Source organism: Arvicola amphibius, chromosome 6, assembly GCF_903992535.2.
Source record: "Arvicola amphibius chromosome 6, mArvAmp1.2, whole genome shotgun sequence".
NCBI classification, from domain to species: Eukaryota; Metazoa; Chordata; class Mammalia; order Rodentia; family Cricetidae; genus Arvicola; species Arvicola amphibius.
Genome location: NC_052052.2, coordinates 33,944,668 through 33,967,776, shown reverse-complemented (window position 1 = coordinate 33,967,776; position 23,109 = coordinate 33,944,668). Strand labels below are relative to the sequence as shown.

Here is a 23,109-nt window from a genome sequence, read left to right as displayed (position 1 = left end):
TCCTCTGGCCTCAATGTGCACTTGCATACACCGGTACCCAAACACACATATGCTCATATATACACAAGTATACCCATCCATATATGCATGTACAGGCAAACCCTGGCCAGAGAGGGTGGAGGGTAGTGGCAGCCATCTGTGATCCCGGTATTCGAGATGTGAAGGGAGGGAGATGGTGAGTTTGAGTTCAGTCTGTGCGCACACCACCCCCATGGTGATGAGCAGGAAAGAAGCAAGACTGATCCAGCTCTGCTGTGTCCTGTGTGGCGTTCACCCGAGTTTTCCTTATGAATACTCATATCTGGGACCTTGCACAACCAGTTTTCATGATGTAATATATCCAGTGCACATTTGAACTGTGTAGTAAAGCTTTACCCAAGGGAATTACTGCCTTTTTATAGGCCTAGAGTCATAGTTTCTTTGGAAACTTGAAATCTGTGTCATTACTCTCTTCTACCTCCTCTTCTTCTTTTTTCTGTTTTGTTTTTTTGAGACAGGGTTTCCATTTAGCCCTGGCTTCTTTTTGTGGACCAGACAGGTCTTAGACTCAAAGATCCGCCTGTTCTACTGTAATAAGAAGTAGGGCCTGGAAAGAAAGCTCAGCAATTAAGAGCACTTGCTGCTCTTGCAGAAGACCAGGGTCCAATTCCCATCATGAAGGCTTGCAATTGTAACTCCAGTTCCAGGGTATCTGATGCCCTCTTCTGGCTTCTGTGGGCATCGGGCTCTCCTGTGGTGCACAGACATAGATGAAGGCAAAGCATAAAAAATTTAAATTTTTTAAAATTAAAAATGGCATCTCAGGTTGAATCCTTTTCATGTTGTCATTCTTTTTTTGCTCTGTTTTAAATAGCTTATTTAGTTCTTGACAATTTCATACATGTATATCATATTTTGATAATATTCATCCCCCCATATTGTATCATTCTGATAATGAGTCTTGTGCTTATATTTTTCCTTCTTTGAGAACTGTGTATTTAGAAGGACCCACCTCATTAATTTAGGGTAACCCTCCTCATCTCCTCCACCTGTTTCTTTAGCTGGGTACTGAACCTAGAGCCAGCTCTACTATTGAGAGCGCATTCTCAGTCCATTTCTGTTGTAAAGTAAATTGACTGGTAATGTTAACCACACCACATCCCCCGATTCCAATTTTTTTTCTGGGAGAAAGAATTTTCTCAAGTTTAGTCCAGACTGGTCTTGAATGTCATAATCCTGCTGCTTCTGCCTTTTGTATATTGAGATTATAGGCAAGCACCACTGTGCCTAGCATGCAGCTTAATTCCGTCTGTAACTTCCATTCTCTCCTCTTGCTTTACAGTGTTTGTAGTTTCTGGGGATTAGAGTTTGGTATCTCTTGGGGGCTATTAGTCATCTACCACAGTATCTCATTAGGAAAACATTTTTGAGCAAGTTCCCCTGTGCTCCTATTAACTCATAATTAAATATTAGTAGAGCTTGGCCTGCTGACTCGGTGAGGTGACTCAGGGGTTAAGAGTGCTTGTTACTCTTGTGGAAGACTTGGCTTTGGTAAGCTCACATTGGAAGTTCACAGTTGTCTCTAACTTCAGTTCTAGAGATCTGACACCCTCTTTTGACCCCTATAGGCTCCTGCATACATATGGTGCACACATATAACATGTAAGCACACACACTTACACATAAAATAATTTTTAAGGGCTGGAGAGATGGCTCAGTGGTTAAGAGCACTGACTGCTCTTCCAGAGGTCCTGAGTTCAATTCCCAGCAACCACATGGTGGCTCACAGCCATCGATGAGACCTGGCGCCCCCTTCTGGCTTGCGGGCACACATGGAGGGAATGCTGTACACATAATAAAGAAATAAATATTTAAAAAAAAATAAAATCAAATAAATAATAATTTTTAAAAATTTTTCGAGACAGGGTTTCTCTGTAGTTTTGGAGTCTGTCCAGAAAACTAGCTCTTGTAGACCAGGCTAGAGATCCACCTGCCTCTGCCTCCCAAGTGCTGGGATTAAAAACATGTGCCACCACTCCCCAGCCATAAAATAATTTTTAAAATACTAGTAAAGCTGAATTCTCTTTTTACATAAAAGTTATAATTTCCCTCCTATAACTCTAACAGATGATCTTGGTCCCTTCCCCTGTTGGAGGCTTACAGGGCCTAGGTCAGGTCTTGTTTTGGAATAAGAATTTTAAATTTTAATTTAAATAATTTACTGAACACTAACAATAAACAAGGCTACCAGTCAAAGTGGGGTTAATTATTGTAGTAAAGAAGATCTCCTAGCCTTAAAGGTTAATTTCTTATTCCTATCCTGGTGTGGTGAGGTGGGGTGGAAGTACTCTTTTTCTGCTGGACAAAACCTCAAATTCTTCCACTGGATCTTCTGCATCTGCTGATGGATGGAGAAAGCTTAGAGAATGACGTCGAGGTGTTCTGGTGTAGGTATGGCACAATCTGCCCACATACCATGGTAATGACCAAGTGTAGCGAAAACTGGGAAATGTCTGCAGTGGAAAGAAAATAAAGCAGTCTGATGAAGAAGTAGACATTCTTGTCCACATACAGGATCCCCGACCTGACATAGTAAAAGAGCTAGATATAAATAAAACATGAAGTAGAAGGCGGGACCTGCAAGTTCTTTTTTTTTTTTTTTCCTCATTTTTTTTTTTTTATTAAAGATTTCCATCTCCTCTCCCTTCCCTCCCCTCCCTTCCACCCATACCCCCACTCCACCCCTCTCCAAGACAAAGAGCCATCAGGGTTCCCTTCACTATGTTAAGTCCAAGGTCCTCCCAGCTCCCTCTAAGTCCAGGAAGGTGAGCAACCAAACTGACAAGGCTCACAGTGAGCCCATCCATGCTGTAGAGTTCATGTTCATTGCCGTTGTCCTTGGTTTCTCAGTCCTCCTCCACCGTCAGCCACATTCAGAGAGTCCGGTTTGGTCCCCTGTTCCATCAGTCCCATTCCAACTGGACTTGGTGGTCTCCCGTTAGATCTGTCCCACCGTCTCAATGGGTAAACGCACTCCTCACGGTCCTGACTTCCTTGCACATTATCTCCCTCCAAAGGACATCGAGCCTATAATTCGTAAAAAATCCTAGAGAAGCTATATAAGAAGGTGAACCCAAAGAAAAACATATAGTTATCCTCCTGGATACTGGAAGTAGACAAGATTGCCGGACAAAAAATGGGAACATGGGGGTGGGGTGGCATGGGGGGAGGGGGGATGGGGAGAGAAAAGTGTGAAGTGGAGGATGGGAAGAGCTTGGGGGAATAGGATGGTTGGGATATAGGAAAAGTGGATATGGGAACAAGGAATTATATATCTTAATTAAGGGAGCCATTCTAGGGTTGGCAGAGACTTGACTCTAGAGGGGTTCCCAGGTGTCCAGGAAGACGCCCCCAGCTAGGTCCTTGGGCAGCTGAGGAGAGGGTGCCAGAAATGTACAGATCCTATTGCCATACTCATGAATATCTTGCATATCACCATAGAACCTTCACCTGGCATTGGATGGAGAAAATGACAGAGCCCCACATAGGAGCACCGGACTGAGATCCCAAGTTCTTCTTTAGTAGAGGCTCCAAAATGGGTGTGTGTGTGTGTGTGTGTGTAAGTAGAGAAGGGAAGGGGTAATTTTGATGGGAAAGATCAGAAAAATGGTTGAAATTACATCTCTGAAGAGATAGGATAGCCATCTTGGAAAGGCAGTTTAGATTGTGTGTATGTGGAGGGGAGCACTGAGGATTGAAACTAGGACCTTGCATACAATAAGCAAGCAGCCTGCATCCCCAGCCCTCTTTTTAAAGATTATGGTGTATGGGTGTTGCTGGAGTTATGGACGGTCGTAACTTGGGAAGTGAGCCCCAGATCCTCTGGAGAAGCAGCTCAAACTGAGCATCTCTGTAGCCCCAACACTTCTCCCTTATTTTTAATTTTTTTTATATTTTGGTTTTTCGAGGCAGGGTAGCTTTGGAGCTCTATAGCTTTGGAGCTCGTCCTGGAACTAGCTCTTGTAGACCAGGCTGGCCTTGAACTCGCAGAGATCCACCTGCCTCTGCCTCCCGAGTGCTGGGATTAAAAGTGTGCACCACCACCGCCCAGCTGGAATTTTCTTTTTTTCCAGATAGGGTTTCTCTGTGTAAATCGAGCTGTCCTGGGCCTCAAATTCAGAGATCCACCTGCCACTGCATCCTGAGTGCTGGGATTAAAGGTGTGTGCCACCACCGCCCGGCTTTTTCTCTTATTTTTATTTGAGACCTAATCTCAGTAAATTGTCTAGGGTGGCCTTAAAGTAATTCTATTCATTGAATTCATTGAATTTACAGTCCTCCTGCTTCAGCTTTCTGAGTAGCCGGAGATTTCAGGTCGGTGCCAGAAGGTTTAACCAATTTAAGGAATTTGATGACGTAACATGTGGTCACACTGTAGCACATCACTCAAAGAGATTCCCCTGCCTCCACCTCCTGAGTGAATGTGCCACTACTCCTGACTTGTTTATAGATGTTCTTAACTGAGTTTTTAAGGATTGGTGGAATTTTTGACAAACAAGTTTTAGACATACTCATTCAAGTGATAGTGTAAAGTATGAGAACTCTGAACATGTGTGGGAGTGGCAGTTATATAACCATAATAAAGAGTGTGCAGGTGGATGCAGTAGGAGATGAGAGGCCGAGCCAGAATATTCAGACCTTTTGTGCTTTTTTGTTTACTACTTTTGTTTTTGGTCTTGGGAGACCAAGTCTCACGTTGCCCTGGCTGGCCTTGAGCTTTCAGCGGCTGAGAACAACGGTGAGCTGTTGTCCTCCAAGTCCACCTCCCAGGGACTGAGGATGTGGGCACGTGCCACTGTGCCACTGTGCCCAGCTCTTTCAGACCTCAGTGACATGCTGAGGAATTTGAACTGTAATCAGGGGCTGTAAGGCTTCCAGTAACCAGAAGTTCAGTAAGGAAAGGGGCTGGGTTTTTTCATCCCTAAATCTTTGGATTATCGATTTAATTTCTTATTTTATTTAATTTTTATTTATTTTATATGTTATGTGTTTTGCCAGCATGTGTGTGTACCACATGTATGCCTGGTTCTCAGAGAGGATATAAGGTGTCAGATCTCCCAGAACTGGAGTTACAGATGGTTGTAAGCCATCATGTGGATGCTGGTAACAAAACCCAGGCCCTCTGAAAGAGTAACAAGTTGGCTGTTAAGCCAACTCTCCAGCTCTTTAATTTCTAGCTTTATGTGAATGGGTATTTTGCCTGTGCACATGTGTATGCGGTCGCACATGTGTGTGCGTCCATGTGTCCGTGTCTAGAAGAGGGCATTTCTGGTACTGGAGTTACAGATGGCTGTGAGCAGCTATGTGGGTGTTAAAATTTGAGCCCAGGTCCTCTGGAAGAACAGCCAGCATGCTTAACTGCTGAGCCTAGTTATTTATAATTCCAGCCCCTTACTATTTTTTATGAGTATGAGTGTGTTTTGCCTGCTTACATGTAAATATGTCACATATATGAAGTGTCCACAGAGGTCAGAAGAGGGTGTTAGATTCCTTATTACTGTGGTTATAGATGATTATGATGCTGGCAACTGAACTTAGGTCTTCTGGAGGAGCAACCACTGGTCTTAACCACTAGATCATCACTCCTGCCCCAATAAAAAGTCTTTTAAAAGAAATAAGGTAGAGAGTGATAGGAGAGAGGCCTAATGTTGGCCTCTGACCTCTGTCCACACATAGAATAGTGTGCCTGTGCGCGCACATACACACACACACGCGCGCGCGCGCGCGCGCGCACATGCGCGCGCGCAAGCACACAATAAATATAAAATAAGATACTAATTCTTTTATCAATATTAGTCAATATGTAATATAAAACTAAAAATATGGAAATTGAGCCATCAGTAAAATTTTAAGCACTTACCTAAGAACACACCCCAAGGCCAGGAATCCCAGGCCTTTAATCCCGGCACTTGGGAGGCAGAAGCTGGCAGATCTCTGTGAGTGTGAGGCCAGCCTGGTCTACATAGCGAGAACCAGGACAGTCAGGCTACATAGTGAGACTCTGTCTCAAAGAAAAGAACACACTTCCATCTTGAGTCAAGTTAGTAATGCTAGTTGGCATGATTGAGGTGGGAGGAGTAGGAAATCATTTGGAAGCTAGGTGTGATACAGGAGGGAGGGGCGTGAATTTGAGGTCATCCTCAGCTACATTGCAAGTTCAAGGCCACTCTGGCTATGTGAGACCTTTTCTCAAAACAGACAACCAAAACAAAATGGAACAGAACCCTAAAACAAAGAAAGAGGGGAAGAACAAACCAGGCGGAGTATAATTTTAAGTGCCTCCTGTTGAGACTGCCCTCAGACTTAAGAGTCCTACTGCCTCAGCCAAGGTGCTGGAGCTGCAGGCCCCTGCTGCTGTACTCAGTGCTTCTCAAGCTTCAATGTGGAAATGAACCTGTATTGACTGTTTGTTTGTTTGTTTGTTTTAAGGTGGTTTCTTTTTTTAAATTTATTTATTATGTATACAGTATTCTGTCTGTGTGTATTTATTTATTTATTTATTTATTTATTTATTTATTTATTTATTTATTATGTATACAATATTCTGTCTGTGTGTATGCCTGCACGCCAGAAGAGGGCACCAGACCCCATTATAGATGGTTGTGAGCCACCATGTGGTTGCTGGGAATTGAACTCAGGACCTTTGGAAGAGCAGGCAATGCTCTTAACCTCTGAGCCATCTCTCCAGCCCCCTTAAGGTGGTTTCATAGCACAGGCTGGGCCTCAAAGTTGTGTGTGTATGTGTATACCAACCAAACTACGTTCTCAGCCCTATGACACCATTTTCAATGTGGCAGTGTTAGTCATCTGTATAAGGAGTGAGGCAGGAAAGGTCAGGCAGAAAAGCAAAACAGTGTGGCACAACTGAGATATAGTGATGCCAAAGTGGGGTGGGAAAGAAAGCACATAGGAGATTGTTACATGGTCTACGCTCATCTGAACGTGCTGTGCACCTCTGAGAATGGTAGACCTTTAGTGCCTGACTTCTTTATAAATCAAGGTCATTGTGGCTTCCTGGCCTAGTACCTGCCTCAAAGTAGTCTGTGTGTCTTTTTCTGTGTGCCTTTTTGAGACAAAGTCTCACTATATAACGCTGGTAAAATGTTCTTTCTTGCTGGACAGTGGAGGCACACAGTTTTAATCCCAGCACTCAGGAGGCAGAGGCAGGTGGATCTGAGTTCAAGACCAATCTGGTTTACAAAGTGAGTTCTAGGACATCCAGAGTTACACAGAGAAACCCTGTTTTGAAAACAAACAAGCAAACAAAAAGTTCTTTTTTTAAAATAAAACATTACTAATTTGGTGATTATTACTTTCCAGTCAGTAAATGCTTATATAAAACACTTTATGTGTTCAGGACTGTACATGGAAGCAAGTGAATTAGGATCTGTATTCTCTTAAGGAGATAATTGTTAATAGTAATGTGTATGTAACTATGTGCATATGTGGAAGCCAGAGGACAAATAGGTTCTTTCCTTCCACCTTTAATGGGCTCCAGGGTCATCAGGCTTTTAAAGCAAGTGTTCTATCTGTTGAGTCATCTTACCAGCCCAAGATCTGCATGCTTGCTTGGTTTTCTCTCTCCCCTCCCTCCCTCCCTCCCTCCCCCCTCTTTCTTTCTTTCTCTTTCTTTCTTTCTTTCTTTCTTTTTCTTTCTTTCTTTTTCTTGATATTCATGTGGAAGTCAGAGAACAATTTGCAGTAGTCTGTTCTTTTCTTTCCACCACATTGGTCTTGGAGATAGAACTCAGGCTGTTAAGTTTAGTGGCAAGCGCTTTTACCCACTGAGTCATCTCACTAGTTCAAACTCTGTTCTTTTAAAAGCTTACATATATTCCAAGCGAGGGAATCAGTGATGTTAAAGATTAACTATACTAAACCAAGCAGTGATGCTGCACGCCTTTAATCCCAGCACTTGGGAGGCAGAGGCAGAGGCAGAGGCAGATGGATCTCTGTGCATTTGAGGCCAGCTTGGTCTACAGAGGTAGTTCCAGACAGCTAGAGTTGTTAACAATAACAACAACAAAACTATACTTTCTAGTGAGTACCATGATCATTTCTGCTTCAGAGTGTCTGTAGGAATTGGGCAATAGTAATATTCCTGTTTTGGGTGTAAATAGAACATACAGTAATGATGACGATAAATAAACAAATGAATAAACAAACAAATTTTAAAACAGAGATCTTGGGTATGTGATGGAGCCAGGAGTAGTCTGGCTTCAGACTCAGACGATGTCACTTAACGCCAACAGCAGTTATTCAAAGAAGGGGTGGAAGTGCTGGCAGTGCTGCGGAAAGGAGAAGGAAGAGCTATGATGCTAATCACCTAAGTCATGGGTTCCTTTATAGGGAAGATGAAATTTCAGCTGATCTTGGAAGGGTGATTTTCAGAACTGTCTTAGTCATTGTCTTAGTTAGGGTTTCTGTTGCTATGAAGAGACACCATGACCATGGCAACTCTTAAAGGAAAACATTTAATCGGGATGACTTGATTGCAGTTTCAGAGGGTCAGTCCATTATCATCATGGTGAGACATGGCAGTGTGCAGACAGACATGGTGCTGGAGAAGTAGCTGAGATCTGCAGGCAGAAAGAGGGAGAAAGGGAGACTGAGCCTGGCATGAACTTTTGAAACCCACTCCCAGTGACAAACTTCCTCCAACAAGGGCAAGCCTTTTGATCCTTCTCAAATAGTACCTGTTGCAATTTAAAAAGCGGCAGGCAAGAGAAAGAAGCCATGCGACAGAGCTCATGTTAGGGATTTTTTTTATTAGGGGAAGAGTGGGGAGACTGACCTCTGGGAACAGGAGCAGCAGAGAAGAGAAAGAGGTGGGGGAGACAGAAAGACAGGCAGAGAGAGAAAAAGGATCAGACAGAAAGAGAGAGAGAGAGAGAGAGAGAGAGAGAGAGAGAGAGAGAGAGAGAGAGAGAGAGAGAGAGAGAGGAGAGAGAGAGATAGATGGGAGGTGGGCAGGGCCCTTTTAAAAGAGAATGTAGTGAATGTGCACAAGAGGTGCTCTTGGTGGCTGCAGCTGAGGACGCATCCTGTCAGAACCCCAAGGGCAGGCCAGTACAGATGCCTGAGTACTAACAGTACCACTCCCCATGACTAAACATTCAGATATACAAGCCTAGCCAGGTGGTGGTGGCACACATCTTTAATCCAAGTACTCAGGAGGCAGAGACAGGGGGATCTCTGTGAGTTCTAGACCAACCTGGTCTAGAAGAACTAGTTCCAGGACATGCTCCAAAGCTACAGAGAAACCTGTCTTGAAAACAAAACAAAACAAAACAAAACAAAACAAAAACAAATATACAAGCTATTGAGGCTATTCTTTTTTTTTTTTTGGAAATTTCAATGACTTTATTTTGATTGAACCTTACAGCCTACCCTTTAATTTTTTTTTTTCTTTTTCTCATGGTTTATTTTTTTTATATTTAAAAATTTCCATCTCCTTCCCTCCTCCTCCCCACCTCCCTCCCCTCCTTCTCCCCCTTCTCTCCCCTCCTTCTCCCCCTTCCCTCCCTCCCCTCCACCCATACCCCCCCCTCCCTCCCTCTCAAGGCCAAGGAGCCATCAGGGTTCCCCACTCTATGCTAAGACCAAGGTCCTCCCAACTCCCCCCAGGTCCAGGAAGGTGATCGACCAAGCTGAGAAGGCTCCCACAGAGCCCGTCCATGAAGAACAATCAGAGCCCAGAGCCATTGTCCTTTGCTTCTCAGTCAGCCCCCGCTGTTGGCCACACTCAGAGAGACGGGTTTGGTCGCATGATCCATCAGTCCCATTCCAACTGGAGTTGGTGATCTCCCATTAGTTCTGTCCCACCGTTTCCATGAGTGAACGCACCCCTCTCGTTCCTGACTTTCTCCCTCATGTTCTCGCTCCTTCTGCTCCTCATCGGGACCTTGGGAGCTCAGTCCAGTGCTCCAATGTGGGGCTCAGTCACCTTCCCCATCTGTCTATTCTTATTCAAACCGCTACAGGTACATACATTCAACTCAAGGAGGGCACTTCAACTATTAATAAATTCCTAGGTCATAAAAGCCATTCATGCTAGTTATTAAATCTTGGATTACAGAGGCTGGAGAGATGGCTCAGTGGTTAAGAGCACTGACTGAACCTAAGTTCAATTCCCAGCACCTGCATGGTGACTCACAACAGTCTGTAACTACAATTCCAAGGGACCGAGCGCCCTTACACAGGCATACACACAGACAAAGTACCAATACACATAAAAAATAAATAGCCATGCGGTGGTGGGGCATACCTTTAATCCCAGCACTCAGGAGGCAGAGGCAGGTGGATCTCTGAGTTTGAGGCCAGCCTCGTCTACAAGAGCTAGCTCCAGGACAGGCTCCACTACATTCTTCATTATATCACTCATTGCAGTTCGGGGACAGAAACAGAAGAATTGCCAAGACAATCTCAAGTGAAGGTTTCCTATTTTATTATTATTTTGTTTACCTTACTTTGCTTTATCTGGCAATTCTGCGAAAGTGAATCTAGCTGAGTGCTATACCACTGAGCTACAGGCCCAGCCTTCCCAAGCTGTTTTAAAGGCTTGTTACCCTCCCTCTCCCCCACTGTACCATTGCCTTTTACTTCTAGGTGTGCTGCCACCAGACATTTAATGAAATTCATCAGTTTAACATCTTTAAAACTTTTAATTACATAAATTACATTTATGAGACAAACAGTGTACATATGTTGTGGCATATGGAGGTCAGAGGATACTCTCTTAGTTAGGGTTTCTATTGTTGTGAGGAAACATCATGACCAAAGAGGAGGTTGGAGAGGAAGGGGTTTAGTTGGCTTGCACGTCTGCACTGTAGTCCCTCATTGATGGAAACTAGAACAAGAACTCGAGAGGAGCTGGTACAGAGGCCATGGAGCTTGCTCAGCTTGCTTTCTTATAGAACCCAGGACCATCAGCCCATGGACGGCACAATCAACAGTGGACTGGCCCTCTGCATCAATCACTAATTAAGAAAAATGTTCTATAGTCAGATCTTATAGGGGCATTTTCTTAATTAAGGTTCTCTCCTTTCAGATAACTCTAGCTTGTTCCACGTTGACATAAGATTAAAGGCGCACGCCTTTAATCCCAGCACTCGGGAGGCAGAGGCAGGCGGATCTCTGTGAGTTCGAGACCAGCCTGGTCTACAAGAGCTAGTTCCAGGACAGGCTCTAAAAAAGCTGCAGAGAAACCCTGTCTCGAAAAACAAAACAAAACAAAAAAAAAAAAACAAAAAACAAAAACAAAAAAAAAAAAAAAGACTATAGCCAGCACAGATAGTCTGCAGGAATTTGTTCTCTCCTAACATCATGTGGACCCTATGGGTCGAATTTAGGTCATTGGGCTTGGTGGCAAGTGCCTTTACATGCTGAGCCATCTTGCTGGCCTCAGTTTAGCATCGTATTCAAGATTGAGATGGTACAGGGACTTCACAAGTACTTCATGTTTCCTGTGTCTGGGTAACTCAACTAGTTTTTCCATATGGATTTTTATTCTTGTCTTGTTCATTTTGTTTGAAAAAACTCTGTTTTGTTTTTCAGGTTCCTGGGTGTGTGTGTACATCAAGGACAGTTGCATGCACTTACAGAGGTATGACTTGCATGAGTGTGCTGAAGTAATTTCTTTACCTTTGTTTCAGCATCTGTGATCTAGTCTACTTATGTCTGTAGGTAAGATGCTTATGCAATTATATTTACACCATAATGGCAGTGTGTTTGTGTGTTGCCCTGGAACAATAGCCTTAGCTCCTGTGCTCTTATATTCCCTCGTACTAGTTGGTGAGTAGCCTGAGAACATGAGTGTTCCAGTATAAAATTTGGTTCTGTTTCCTGGATTTCTCCCTTCCAGGTGAAAGGGTGTTAGGGCTTGACTGCAAGCCCTTTCTTGGTAACAAATTCCCAGACCACCGGAAAGTAGTGTTGTGTTCTGGAATCAACTGCTCTGGTTTTCTGGTCCTTCTCAATACTTACTGGAGTTAGTAATTCAGATGAATGAGCGCACTGTGATATGGTCATCTTGGAAGACCAGAGCATCTCTCTCAAATGAAGGCTTCTTGAAATCAGGTGCCATGTTAGTAGCTGCAGAAAATGCTTGAGTTCTTCTTGGCAGAAGATTTCCGGAAGTCTAGGTTGAATCTGTCTGGATAGGTTCCATTTATGTTCTTTGTTTTGTTAAGACAGGTCTTGCTGTATAGCTTCAGCAAGTCTTGAACTGAAATTTCCCTTGCCTCAGTTTCCTAAACATTCAGCCTCATACCACCACACCAGGCCCCACATCTGTATTTTTCTTTCCTGTATTCTTTTAAAGATATATTTATGTAGTTTATGTATATGGATGCTTTGTCTGCATGTAACCAGAAGAGGCCATCTGATCTCATCATAGACAGTTGTGAGCTGCCATGTGAGTACTGGGAACTGAACTCAGGACTTCTGCACTAACAGTCACTGCCCTAAATCATTGAGCCATTTCTAGTCCCAAAACAAGCTCTCCCCCACCCCCCATACAGGGTTCTTGGTGTAACAACTCTGGCTGATCTGGAACTCTCACTGTAGACCAGACTGGCCTTGAACTAGATCCTGCATCCCAAGTACTAGGATTAAAGGTATGTGCCACCACAACCTGGCTCTTTTCCAGTATCTTTAATTTTTATATTTTATTATTTGTGTGTGTGTAGCCACATGTGAGTCACAACTTCAGGTGGAATTCAGAGAACGACTTTCAGGGGTTGGTTCCCTCCTTATACTATGTAGACTTGGGGAATCCAGCTCAGATTGTTAGGCAAGGTGACAGCACCCTTAACCACTGAGCTATCTCACTGACCTAATATTTTTTATTTTTTTATTTTTTTTTGTGTGTGTGTATCTCCATTCATTAGCAGCTCATTAGTAATAAAAAAAAAAAACTACAAGGCAAAGACTTGGTAGACTTACTTGGTGACTGACAAAAGCTATAGGTTGTAAAAGTTTGGCTTATCTCTTAAAGGGACAGCTACAAAGGTTACAAAGGGAAGAAACTAAACCAATGAGAGATCTAAGGAAGAAGCAAAGAATATGTGTACTATTTTACATTTCTTAGATGTGATTAATAATATCTGGACATAGTCAGTTAACAGCCTTTTCTATCATCCGAATCTCAGTACCTAGACAAAAGCAGTCTACTAAATCTAAAATCTTGCATCAAAAACTGATACAGAGCCTGGCGATGGCGGCGCACACCTTTAATCCCAGCACTTGGGAGACAGAGGCAGGCGGATTTCTGTGCATTTGAGGCCAACCTGGTCTACAGGAACTAGTTCCAGGACAGGCTCCAAAGCTACAGAGAAATGCTGTCTCGGAAAAGAAAGAAAGAAAAAAAACAAACCAGATACAAAGTGTTAATTGCTATTTTGAGTCAGTAGGGAGGTGCTGGTGAAGGAAGCTTAGGGCAACATAGGTGCTATTGATCTCTTAAAGACATATAACAAGGACAGATATGTTATATGACATAACGAGGACAGACCCCTGCAATATTATAGCGGGAAGTCATCTTCCTAACCATCCACAAAAATATGTGTGGATGTAATCTTGAGATTACGTGTACACATTATATGAAAATGCGTGGTAATGGGGAGATATCATAACTCTTTTTGCACAAGTGAAATTACAGAGAAAGCAACAGTTTTCAGAGTCAGTGGCCCTGCAGGCCCTGCAGGCCCTGCCTGGCAGGGTTCCTCCATCAGAGAACCATTTGTCTGGTGGGTTGACATCTGAATTATCAATTGCTATAAGCTGTAATTGTGTCATGGCCCACAATAGCTTCTCACAAATGCTTCTGACACCTAGGCATACCTTTAATCTCAGCACTTGAAGGCAGAGGCACCTAGGTGGATCTCTATGAGTTCAGGGATAGCTTGGTCTACATATGGAGTTCCAGGATAGTCAGGGCTACCACCTAGAGATATTTTGTCTCCCAAAATAAATAAATAAATAAATAAATAAATAAATAAATAAATAAATAAATAAATAAATAAATAAATGGAAAAAAAAGAGAAAAAAGTAATTACCAAAGCTTAAAGTGAAGAAACTTAGGAAGGAAACTTGTTAATGGAATTTGCAAGAGTAATGGTTTCCTATTGACTTGGTGCTTGATAATTGTTCTTTTTTGGTTTGGTTTGGTTTGGTTTTGGTTTTTTGAGATTGGGTTTCTCTGTAGCTTTGGAGCCTGTCCTGGAACTAGCTCTTGTAGACCAGGCTGGCCTCGAACTCACAGAGATCCGCCTGCCTCTGCCTCCCGAGTGCTGGGATTAAAGGCATGCGCCACCACTGCCCAGCCTGATATTTGTTCTTAATACCTTAAGAAAGAAAGTTCCAGGGCTGGAGAGATGGCTCAGCGGCTAAGAGAACTGGCTGTTCTTCCAGAGGATCTGGATTCAATTCCCAGCACCCACATGGCAGCTTACAATTGCCTGTAACTCTACCTCCAGGGATCTGACGCCCTTGCACGGCATACATGCAGACAAAATACCAGTGCTACATAAAGTGAAAATAAGTAAATCATAAAAAAAGAAAGAAAGTACCGTGTGCCGCAGGCATGTTCTTCTCTCAGTTACTGAAGGCTAGAATGTACTAGGTCAGGCCAATCCCAGCACTCAGGAGGCAGAGACAGGCCTGATCTGATCTATATAGTGAGTTTTAGGCCAGCCAAGACTACATAGTGAGACCCTGTCTCAAAAGAAAAAGAATATAGAATGTTTTGCCTCTTTTCTTTCTTTTTTGTAATTTTTTTTTTTTCGAGACAGGGTTTCTCTGTGGCTTTGGAGCCTGTCCTGGAACTAGCTCTTGTAGACCAGGCTGGCCTCGAACTCACAGAGATCCGCCTGCCTCTGCCTCCCGAGTGCTGGGATTAAAGGCGTGCGCCACCACCGCCTGGCATTTTGTAATTTTTTTTGAGACAGGGTTTCACTGTATAGCCTTGGCTATTCTGGAACTCACTTTGTAGATCAGGCTAGCCTCAAACACAAAGATCTGCCTGCCTCTGCCCCCTGAATGCTGGGATAAAAGGTGTGCCCCATCCCCACCCAGAATGTTTTGCCTCTTATGTGACAGAAGGATGAAAAGAGTGCGGAGGAAGTCAAGAATGCAAATTCTGACATCTTGATTGCCTAGGTTTGAGTCTGTTGAGCCTCCATGTTTTCCTGTGTTAAATGGAAATACTAATAGTTTCTGCTGCAAGGAGCATAGAAGAGAGTAAAGGAACCAAGCTCTGGAATATTTTAGCTTTAATAGGCAGGGAGGATAGACTCAGGAGCATATGGGAAAGGAGGAAGCAAAACTGTTGGTCGAGAATGGAAAAGGAGTTTCAAGGAGGAGGGAGTAATTACATGTGACACATTGCTGATAACATGAATGACCTAACTAGGATAAAATAGAAAATGCTCATTTAGCACAGTGCCTTGCATATAATAATTGCAGCATGCTAACTGTTGAAACTCGTATTTCTCATAGTGACAAGTCTTTGAATTCTGGTTTGTCTTTTTTTTTTTAATGTTTCCATTAATGTTAAAATTTGAAGAGCTTTTCACTGAATTATAATGTAACAGAAGATACATATATATGAAAAGGATTGCTCACTATATTTTTCCAAATAAATATGCTCATAATTTACACCCCAGATCTAGAAAGATTTTCTATATATTTCTGTTCTGAGAAGTGAACCTACACATTCTTTAAAGGTTAGCTGGGCATGGTGGCTGATACCTATAGTTCTAGCATGTAGGAAGTGCAAACAAGGGATAAGAGTTACTCTGTTAGGGTAGTTAACTTGGGAGATTTTTCTTTGTATGGAGTGGTGTGTGTAGCTTCTGAGCTGGCTTTGTCAAACTTAAAAGAAGCCTTCTATAATCTTTGAGCTTAAGGTGAAAGGAAACTCTATGGGTTCAGTGACCTAACTCATGCATTATTTATAAAACGAGCAGCTAGATCCTGATTCCAGTGTCTTGGTGTGCTGTGTGCCAGTCGTCTCTTACTTACCTTGTTTTGTATGGCCTAGTACAAAGTATTCTGTCCTAATTTGCCTGAATTGGATGTAAGGTGCCAGGTTGTTCTGTGTTAGTTTAACTTTGGCAGCAGAAGCATGAGTGTCTGAAGTGTGGGGCAGTTCTGGGGAGGCTCTTATAATGGTGGTAAAGGAGACTACTAAGAATACCCATTAGAATGGCCTCTTTGATGGTGGAGCATGCCTTTAGTCCTAGCACTTGGGAGGCAGAGGCAGGTGGATCTCTGTGAGTTTGAGGCCAGCCTAATCTACAGAGTTCGAGACAACCAGAATGTTACACAAAGAAACCCTGTTTGGAAAAACAAAACAAAACAAAAATCCTTTTCAATTCAGAGATCCCTAAAGGACTAGCGATGGTGAGCACAAATGACAACCTATAAGGGGAGGGCTGGGATATAGCTCAAAGGTAGAGGCCTTAGGGTCAACCGCTAGTGCCAACAAAACAAGGAAACAAAGCATAGAACTGTAAGGGAAGATGTTTTTGGTCATAAACACTGTGAGTGAGTCTACTATGAGATAGGCACTTTGCTAGTCTTGGGTTTAGAATTTAATAAAAAGACCATTGTTTAGGGGGGCAGAGTAGCAAGCACCTATTTCTTGCTGGAATTCTTCCTCTTTCAGACAGGTGTGGTGGTACAAGTGGTACAAGCCTTTAGTCTTAGCACTCAGGAGGCAGGGGCAGGTGTATGTATGAATTCCAGACCAGTGTGGTCAACAAGAAAATTCAGGCCAGTCAGAATTACATAGCAAGATTCTGTCTGAAAAAAGAAAGAAAGATATGGGGCTGGAGAGATGGCTCAGCGGTTAAGAGCATTGCCTGCTCTTCCAAAGTCCTGAGTTCAATTCCCAGCAACCACATGGTGGCTCACAACCATCTGTAATGAGATCTGGTGCCCTCTTCTGGCCTGCAAGTATACATGCAGAAAGAATACTGAGAATACTGTATACATAATAAATAAATAAATCTTAAAAATAAAAGATGAGGACACCAGACAAAAGTATGAATACATCCTGACCTTTTCTCATTTTCCAGTCCTATCCTGTTCTTCTTTGCTGTTTATATTTCTCTCATTTTAACATCTGTGATCTTCTATGTTTGAGTCCCTACGAATATTTTTTTTAATTATTTATTTGTTTGTTTGTTTGTTTGTTTATTATGTATACAATGTTCTGTCTGTGTGTGTGCCTGCAGGCCAGAAGAGGGCACCAGACCTCATTACAGATGGTTGTGAGCCACCATGTGGTTGCTGGGAATTGAACTCAGGACCTTTGGAAGAGCAGGCAATGCTCTTAACTGCTGAGCCATTTCTCCAGCCTCCCTACTAATATTTTGTAGCTGGGTTTCCTGCCTCTATTATTTATTTATTTTTGTTTTTGTTATATTAACACAGGGAGTCCCTGTGTTGCTCTGTCTGTCCCGGAACTCATTATGTAAACCAAACTGGTCTATAACTCAAAGATCTACCTGCCTCTGCCTCTTTAGAACTGGGATTAAAGGTGTGAGTTACTATGCCTACTTTCTGTTTTTTCTTGACTTAGTTTTGGGCCACCCAAATTACCTTTATGTCTCATAACTGATAATTAAATGCTTCTGTTTGAAATTTGTTTAGCATTCTAGACCATGTATAATCATTTCAGAGTATGATCCCTCCTTTAGTTAGGTGGGTGTTTTTGCTGTTTTCTATAAACCCTGATTTATAGGCATTGTATTTTAACAGACTCACCCTAGCTTCTGGGTGGTGAGTAACTGAAAAAGAATAAGAACAAAAGCAGGAGAAGCAGCTAAGAGGCTTATGCAGTGAAATCTGCAATGGAGGCATAGGGTGCAACTCGGTGATAGAGTGCTTGCCTTGTGTTTGTAAGGGCCTAGGTCTGATATCCAGCTCTGAAAAAAAAAATTGAACTGGGGATATAGCTCAGTGGTAGAACCAGATCTCACCTCTAGTATACAAAAGAATGATATGCAATAAAAAAGACCATGAGAAAAAGATGAGAGATGATGATACTTGGACCAGAATGGTGTAGTACATCTGGTGATTCTAGGCCTTTAATCCCAGCACTCAGGAGGCAGACAAGCGGATCTTTGTGTGTTCGAAGCCGGCTTGGTCTACAAGAGCTAATTCCAGGACAGGCTCTAAAGCTACAGAGAAATCGTGTCTCGAAAAACCATTAAAAAAGAAAAAGGAGAGAGAGAGAGAGAGAGAGAGAGAGAGAGAGAGAGAGAGAGAGAGAGAAGAGAGGAGAGAGGAGAGAGAGAGAAGAAAACAAGTTTTCCTAACACCCTGTGTTTGGGGTGTTAAAGAAGTCACAGATAACTCTGAACTTTCTGTTCCAGATACCTGAAACACAGCTGTAGTGAATGGCAATGGGGAAGGCAAGAGAGAGTACAAAATAGAAGATTAAAGGAGTCATTTTGGGTCTTGGGATGTAACTGAGTTGGTGGTCTGTTCAGAGCTAGCTCATGTCTTGAGGATGGTGTGTAGATCAATGATAGAGGACTTGCCAGTCATGCATGGTACCTTGAGTTCAGTCTGAATGTCAATGCATTGGGCCACAGGCCTGAGATCGAGTGTGCCGTGCTGTTAACTGATAGCAGCTGAGGAGTAAAGACCTGTACTCTAGTAAAGACTGGGCACTTCTGCTGCTTCTTGCTCCCCTCCCTCCCTGCCCCAGGGTTTCTCTGTGTAGGTTCTGGCTGTCACTCAGGCTGGCTTTGAATGTGAAGATCCACCTGCCTCTGCCTCCCAAATCCTGGGATTAAAGGCCTGCACCACCATTCATTGTCCAGTGTCAGAGTACTGAAATTCTCATCAGCCAAACAGTCTCTGCAGACACAGATTCCTTTCAGGAGTTTTTCATTCACGAGGTTATTTGTGTGTGAACATGTGTCTTCTACCATGTTTTCCCTGAGGATCAAACTCAAGTCATCCACCTTGGTAGCAAATACTTTTACCTCCTAAACCATCCATTGGTCCATTTTTATCTTAAATTCCTGGTAATTCTATTCAGCCAGCATTGAAGACTGAACTGAGAACATGGTAAGCAAAACTATACTACTGAGCTCCAACCCCCTTCTCCAGTTCTTTAACTGCATTTTAATCACTGAATTGGGAGGGGGGAAATCCAATAAGAGAAGAAACTTTAAATCTGTTTCAGTTTATTTTTTATTCTTTGAAGATCTCATACAATGTATTTGGATCATAGTTACATCCCATTCCTACCCCTAGCTCCTTACAGATTTTTTTTCCCATTTCTCTATCCTTCCCAACCTCATGCCCCCCCCCTTTTTTGACCATCCATTCACCTTTATTGGCTTTTACAAAATCTGCATTATTAAAAGACAAATAAACTTTTAGTTTATATTGAATCTGACAAGCTCTATAGTCTCTAGAATATTATTAAAGAAATGTCAACTGAGAAAGAAACAATTACCACATGCAGATACTCTGGCCACGGAGGGGGGTATGGGGGTGTAATTGTAATTCCAGCCTCCAGCTTCCATCTTTGGAAGCCCCCTCCCCTGAGCCCGCCAAACCTTGGCCCCTCCCTAGAAAAGGTCAAGACCACTCCCACAGGCTATTTAAACTGCTCACCCCAAAATAAACACGTAGTCTTCCCTTTTCTTCTTTGGTGGTAGTGTTGGCTTTCCGTTTTCCCTCCTCGGGCCACCTGAGAGCAGGCATCCAATATGGATATCTTTTAATTTGGTCTGATAGGGATTATTTGCGTCGGCAGAGAGGCTTGTTTTTTAGGAATATTCCTAACGGTAAGGTCCAGATATGCAGCCATAGAAGCCATAAAGGAAGTGCTATTCACTTACTTGGGTGGAAGGACTTTCTCTCAGTGGGAAGACTGGAAAGATGGCAGGAATTCAAAGGCATATGTGGAATGGTTTCTCTAATTCCAAATGGTAATAGAGGTTTTTAGTCAAGGCACAAGGGCACCTTTGGGGGAAAGAACATCCTAATCAGAATAGGCTTGTCGCATAATTCTTGGGTAATATGTACAATTTTCAATAATTTTTAATAACCATATAATCCTAGGTGTTGAGCCATTCCTTAAGCACAGGGGCCATACCCTTCAAAGGAAACTGCCTGTTCCTCCCCTTAGACGCCATCAACCTCCAGTAGTAGCTCCTCCAATCAGGGGTGTGGGCTCACAAGCTCCTCCTCCCTCCCTGTTAAAATGTTAACTGGCTGGATCTGTGATAGGTCTTGCAGGTAACCACAGTTTCTGAATTCATGAGCACAGCATTCCTGTCATGTCCAAAAGACACGATTTTCCTCTAGTCCTTGTGGATTTCTGGCCCCTCACTGATGGTCCCTGAGTCTTTGGGGTGGTAGTGGTGTTATAGTCACAGCCCGTTTGTTTCTAAATTGTTATTCATGTGCCCATATTTATCTATGCACTGTGTGTTAGGGTACCCAGAACCGAGAAGAAGGCATTGTATCTGTGGAGTTTGAACTATAGGCAGTTGTGATTCACCTGACATTGGCACTGGGAACCAAATAGGTCCTCTGAAAGAGAGCAATTAGTGGGTTTTTTTTTTTGTTTTTTTTTTTTTTTTTTTTTTTTTTTTTTTTTTTGAGTCAGGGTTTCCTCTATAGCTTGAAACCTGTCCTGGAACTAGTTCTTGTAGATCAGGCTGGCCTTGAACTCACAGAGATCCATCTGCCTATGCCTCCTGAGTGCTGGAATTAAAGGCATGCGCCACCACCCAGCTGCAATTAGTGTTCTTAAGAACTGAGCAGTTGGTGGGACTGGAGAGATGACTCAGAGGTTAAGAGCCCTGACAGATTGAGCTCCTGTACAGGTCCTGAGTTCAATTCCCAGCAATGACGTGGTGCCTCACAACCATCTATAATGAGATCTGGTGTTCTTTTTTGGCCTGTAGGCATGCATACAGGCAGAACACTGTGTACATAATGAATAAATAAATCTTAAAAAAAAAAAAGCAAAAGCAGCCGGGCGGTGGTGGCGCATGCCTTTAATCCCAGCACTCGGGAGGCAGAGGCAGGTAAGTTCGAGACCAGCCTGGTCTACAAGAGCTAGTTCCAGGACAGGCTCCAAAAGCCACTGAGAAACCCTGTCTCGAAAAACCAAAAAAAAAAAAAAAGCTAAAGCAACTGAGCAATCTCTCCAGCCCCTGCTTCTATTTATTTAAGTGAATTTTTTTTTTCATTCGACAGTTTATTGTTGAATTTTTACAGGCAAGGAGGCTCATACCTGTAATCTTAGTTCTTGGGAACCTGAGGCTAAAGGATTGTAACTGTCAGCAAAAATATTCTAATGAGAGATACTCATGTCCCTCCCTGTGGCTTTAAGACTATTGAGGCAATGGGCCCCCAGGAATTTCGTGCTGTGAGCAGGAAATGCAGAAACCCAGTGCTAGTGCCTGAGAGTTGACACAGTTCTGACAACCTGTTAACCACACTGCAAAGCGACGGGGGCTGCGAGACTCTGTGGGTCAGTGATGGGTGCAACCGTGCCTGGACTAGGACTGCTCAGGACCAGAAGATGGCCTTGTGGAGCCGGGAGTGGGGTGGAGGGAGGAGAGAAGCGTAGGTGTCATGGAGTCTCTTTGCTCCTGTCCCCAGCATGGCCACTTTGAAGAAGCCTCCTTTCCTAGGGTTCTCACGGTATTATTGGCCTGTTGAGGACTGGTGGCCAATCCTAGGTTGTTAGAGCTATTGGGGCCTAGGCACTGACCGTAACAACTTTGATAACAGGGTCGCCATAGCCAAACCTGGGTGTACAGTGCATTCCAAATGAGCCCAGGGCTGAAGAGCAAAACCCTGTTTAAAAAGCAAATTTAAAAAAAATATATTGTTAATTTCCTAGGATACCAGGCTTAGAAAGTTTATTAACACTTGGTCCCTACCATTAGATTTTCATTGTGATTAGGAGTGGAAATATGCACAAGATACAGAAGTGGAACTAATTAAGTGTGAGATGGAGTGGCAGGAAATGCTTCCCAAAATAAAGGCCCCAGCTGGGCTTGGAAGAGTGAATACAGGCATATGAGAAAGCAGAGAAAACGAAACATTTAAATATTCTGAACGTATTGTGGTTAGTAAAAGCTCTTTGTAGCCAGAACTGATGTCCCCTCTTTCTTGATTCCTCCCGAGCAGGCTCTATGACTTTCCTGGAGGGAGGTTGTACAGTGGTAATAGGCCTCGGCGGATGTGCAGATGTGGATCCTCTAGCTGAGAACAGGAGGCTCTTATGGAGCATAAGCCTCCCACAGGGCGCTCCTGGGGCGCCTGTCCTGGAATTACCCAGGCCAGCAACAAAGCTTTCTTTTCTTCTTTGAAGCAAGCCAGCGGGATGGGATGTCTGCTAGCCTTTGTGCTTAGAGCAGACCAGCAAGCATCCAGTGGCTAGCATAAAAGCATTGTTAGACTACAGTGAAAAGTAGGCCGGCACCCGGGCCCCTCTCCTTAGAAGGCCCATCCAAAGAGCAGGAGTCTAGCAGGTCAGGATTTGGCTATTGACATTGATACCGGTTTCTGACTTACTGATGACACAGTGAGTTAGATAAGATCCTGGGATCTCTTCCCATTGCTGCTAAGAACGCACATCTCAATTTGGAAATTTCTGAGTTGCCTTTGACTTTTCTTTTCTTGGTTCTACATGTCTACTGTTAGCAATAGTGGCGTGCAGACTGGAGATGCAGCTCCACACCATACACTTTAGCATCATGGCTTCTTTTCCAGAGATGTCCACTCAGGATTCTTGACTTCACTACTGGAAGAATTTAGTCAAAACTGGAGTTTATTAAAAGATTTATAGCATAGACTTTAAGCATAGGGGTTAATAAAAGAGATCAGGGGAATAAAAGCTTAGAGACTCGCACTTCATTGTTTTTATATGTCATTTTGGTGGTCTCTTAAGTTATATCCTCAAAGAGTAACCAAGGAACTGAAATTCCATCATAAGAGTGACTCTTGAGGTGCATTGGATAAGATTTCAGTTGAAGAGATCATAGGGTTTGCTTAGGAATGTAGGATGTTTTTGAAGAA

At 43.1% G+C, this 23,109-nt stretch overlaps 1 protein-coding gene across 1 annotated transcript in view; it reads left to right on the top strand.

The window, feature by feature from the left end:
* Tesk2 (testis associated actin remodelling kinase 2) overlaps positions 1-23,109 on the top strand; it is a 105,539-nt gene that overhangs the window by 61,130 nt on the left and 21,300 nt on the right. Inside the window, exon 4 of the mRNA XM_038332836.1 lies at positions 11,596-11,644. Within this exon, the coding sequence (XP_038188764.1) occupies positions 11,596-11,644 (49 nt within the window). The remainder of the gene's footprint in view (positions 1-11,595; positions 11,645-23,109) is intronic.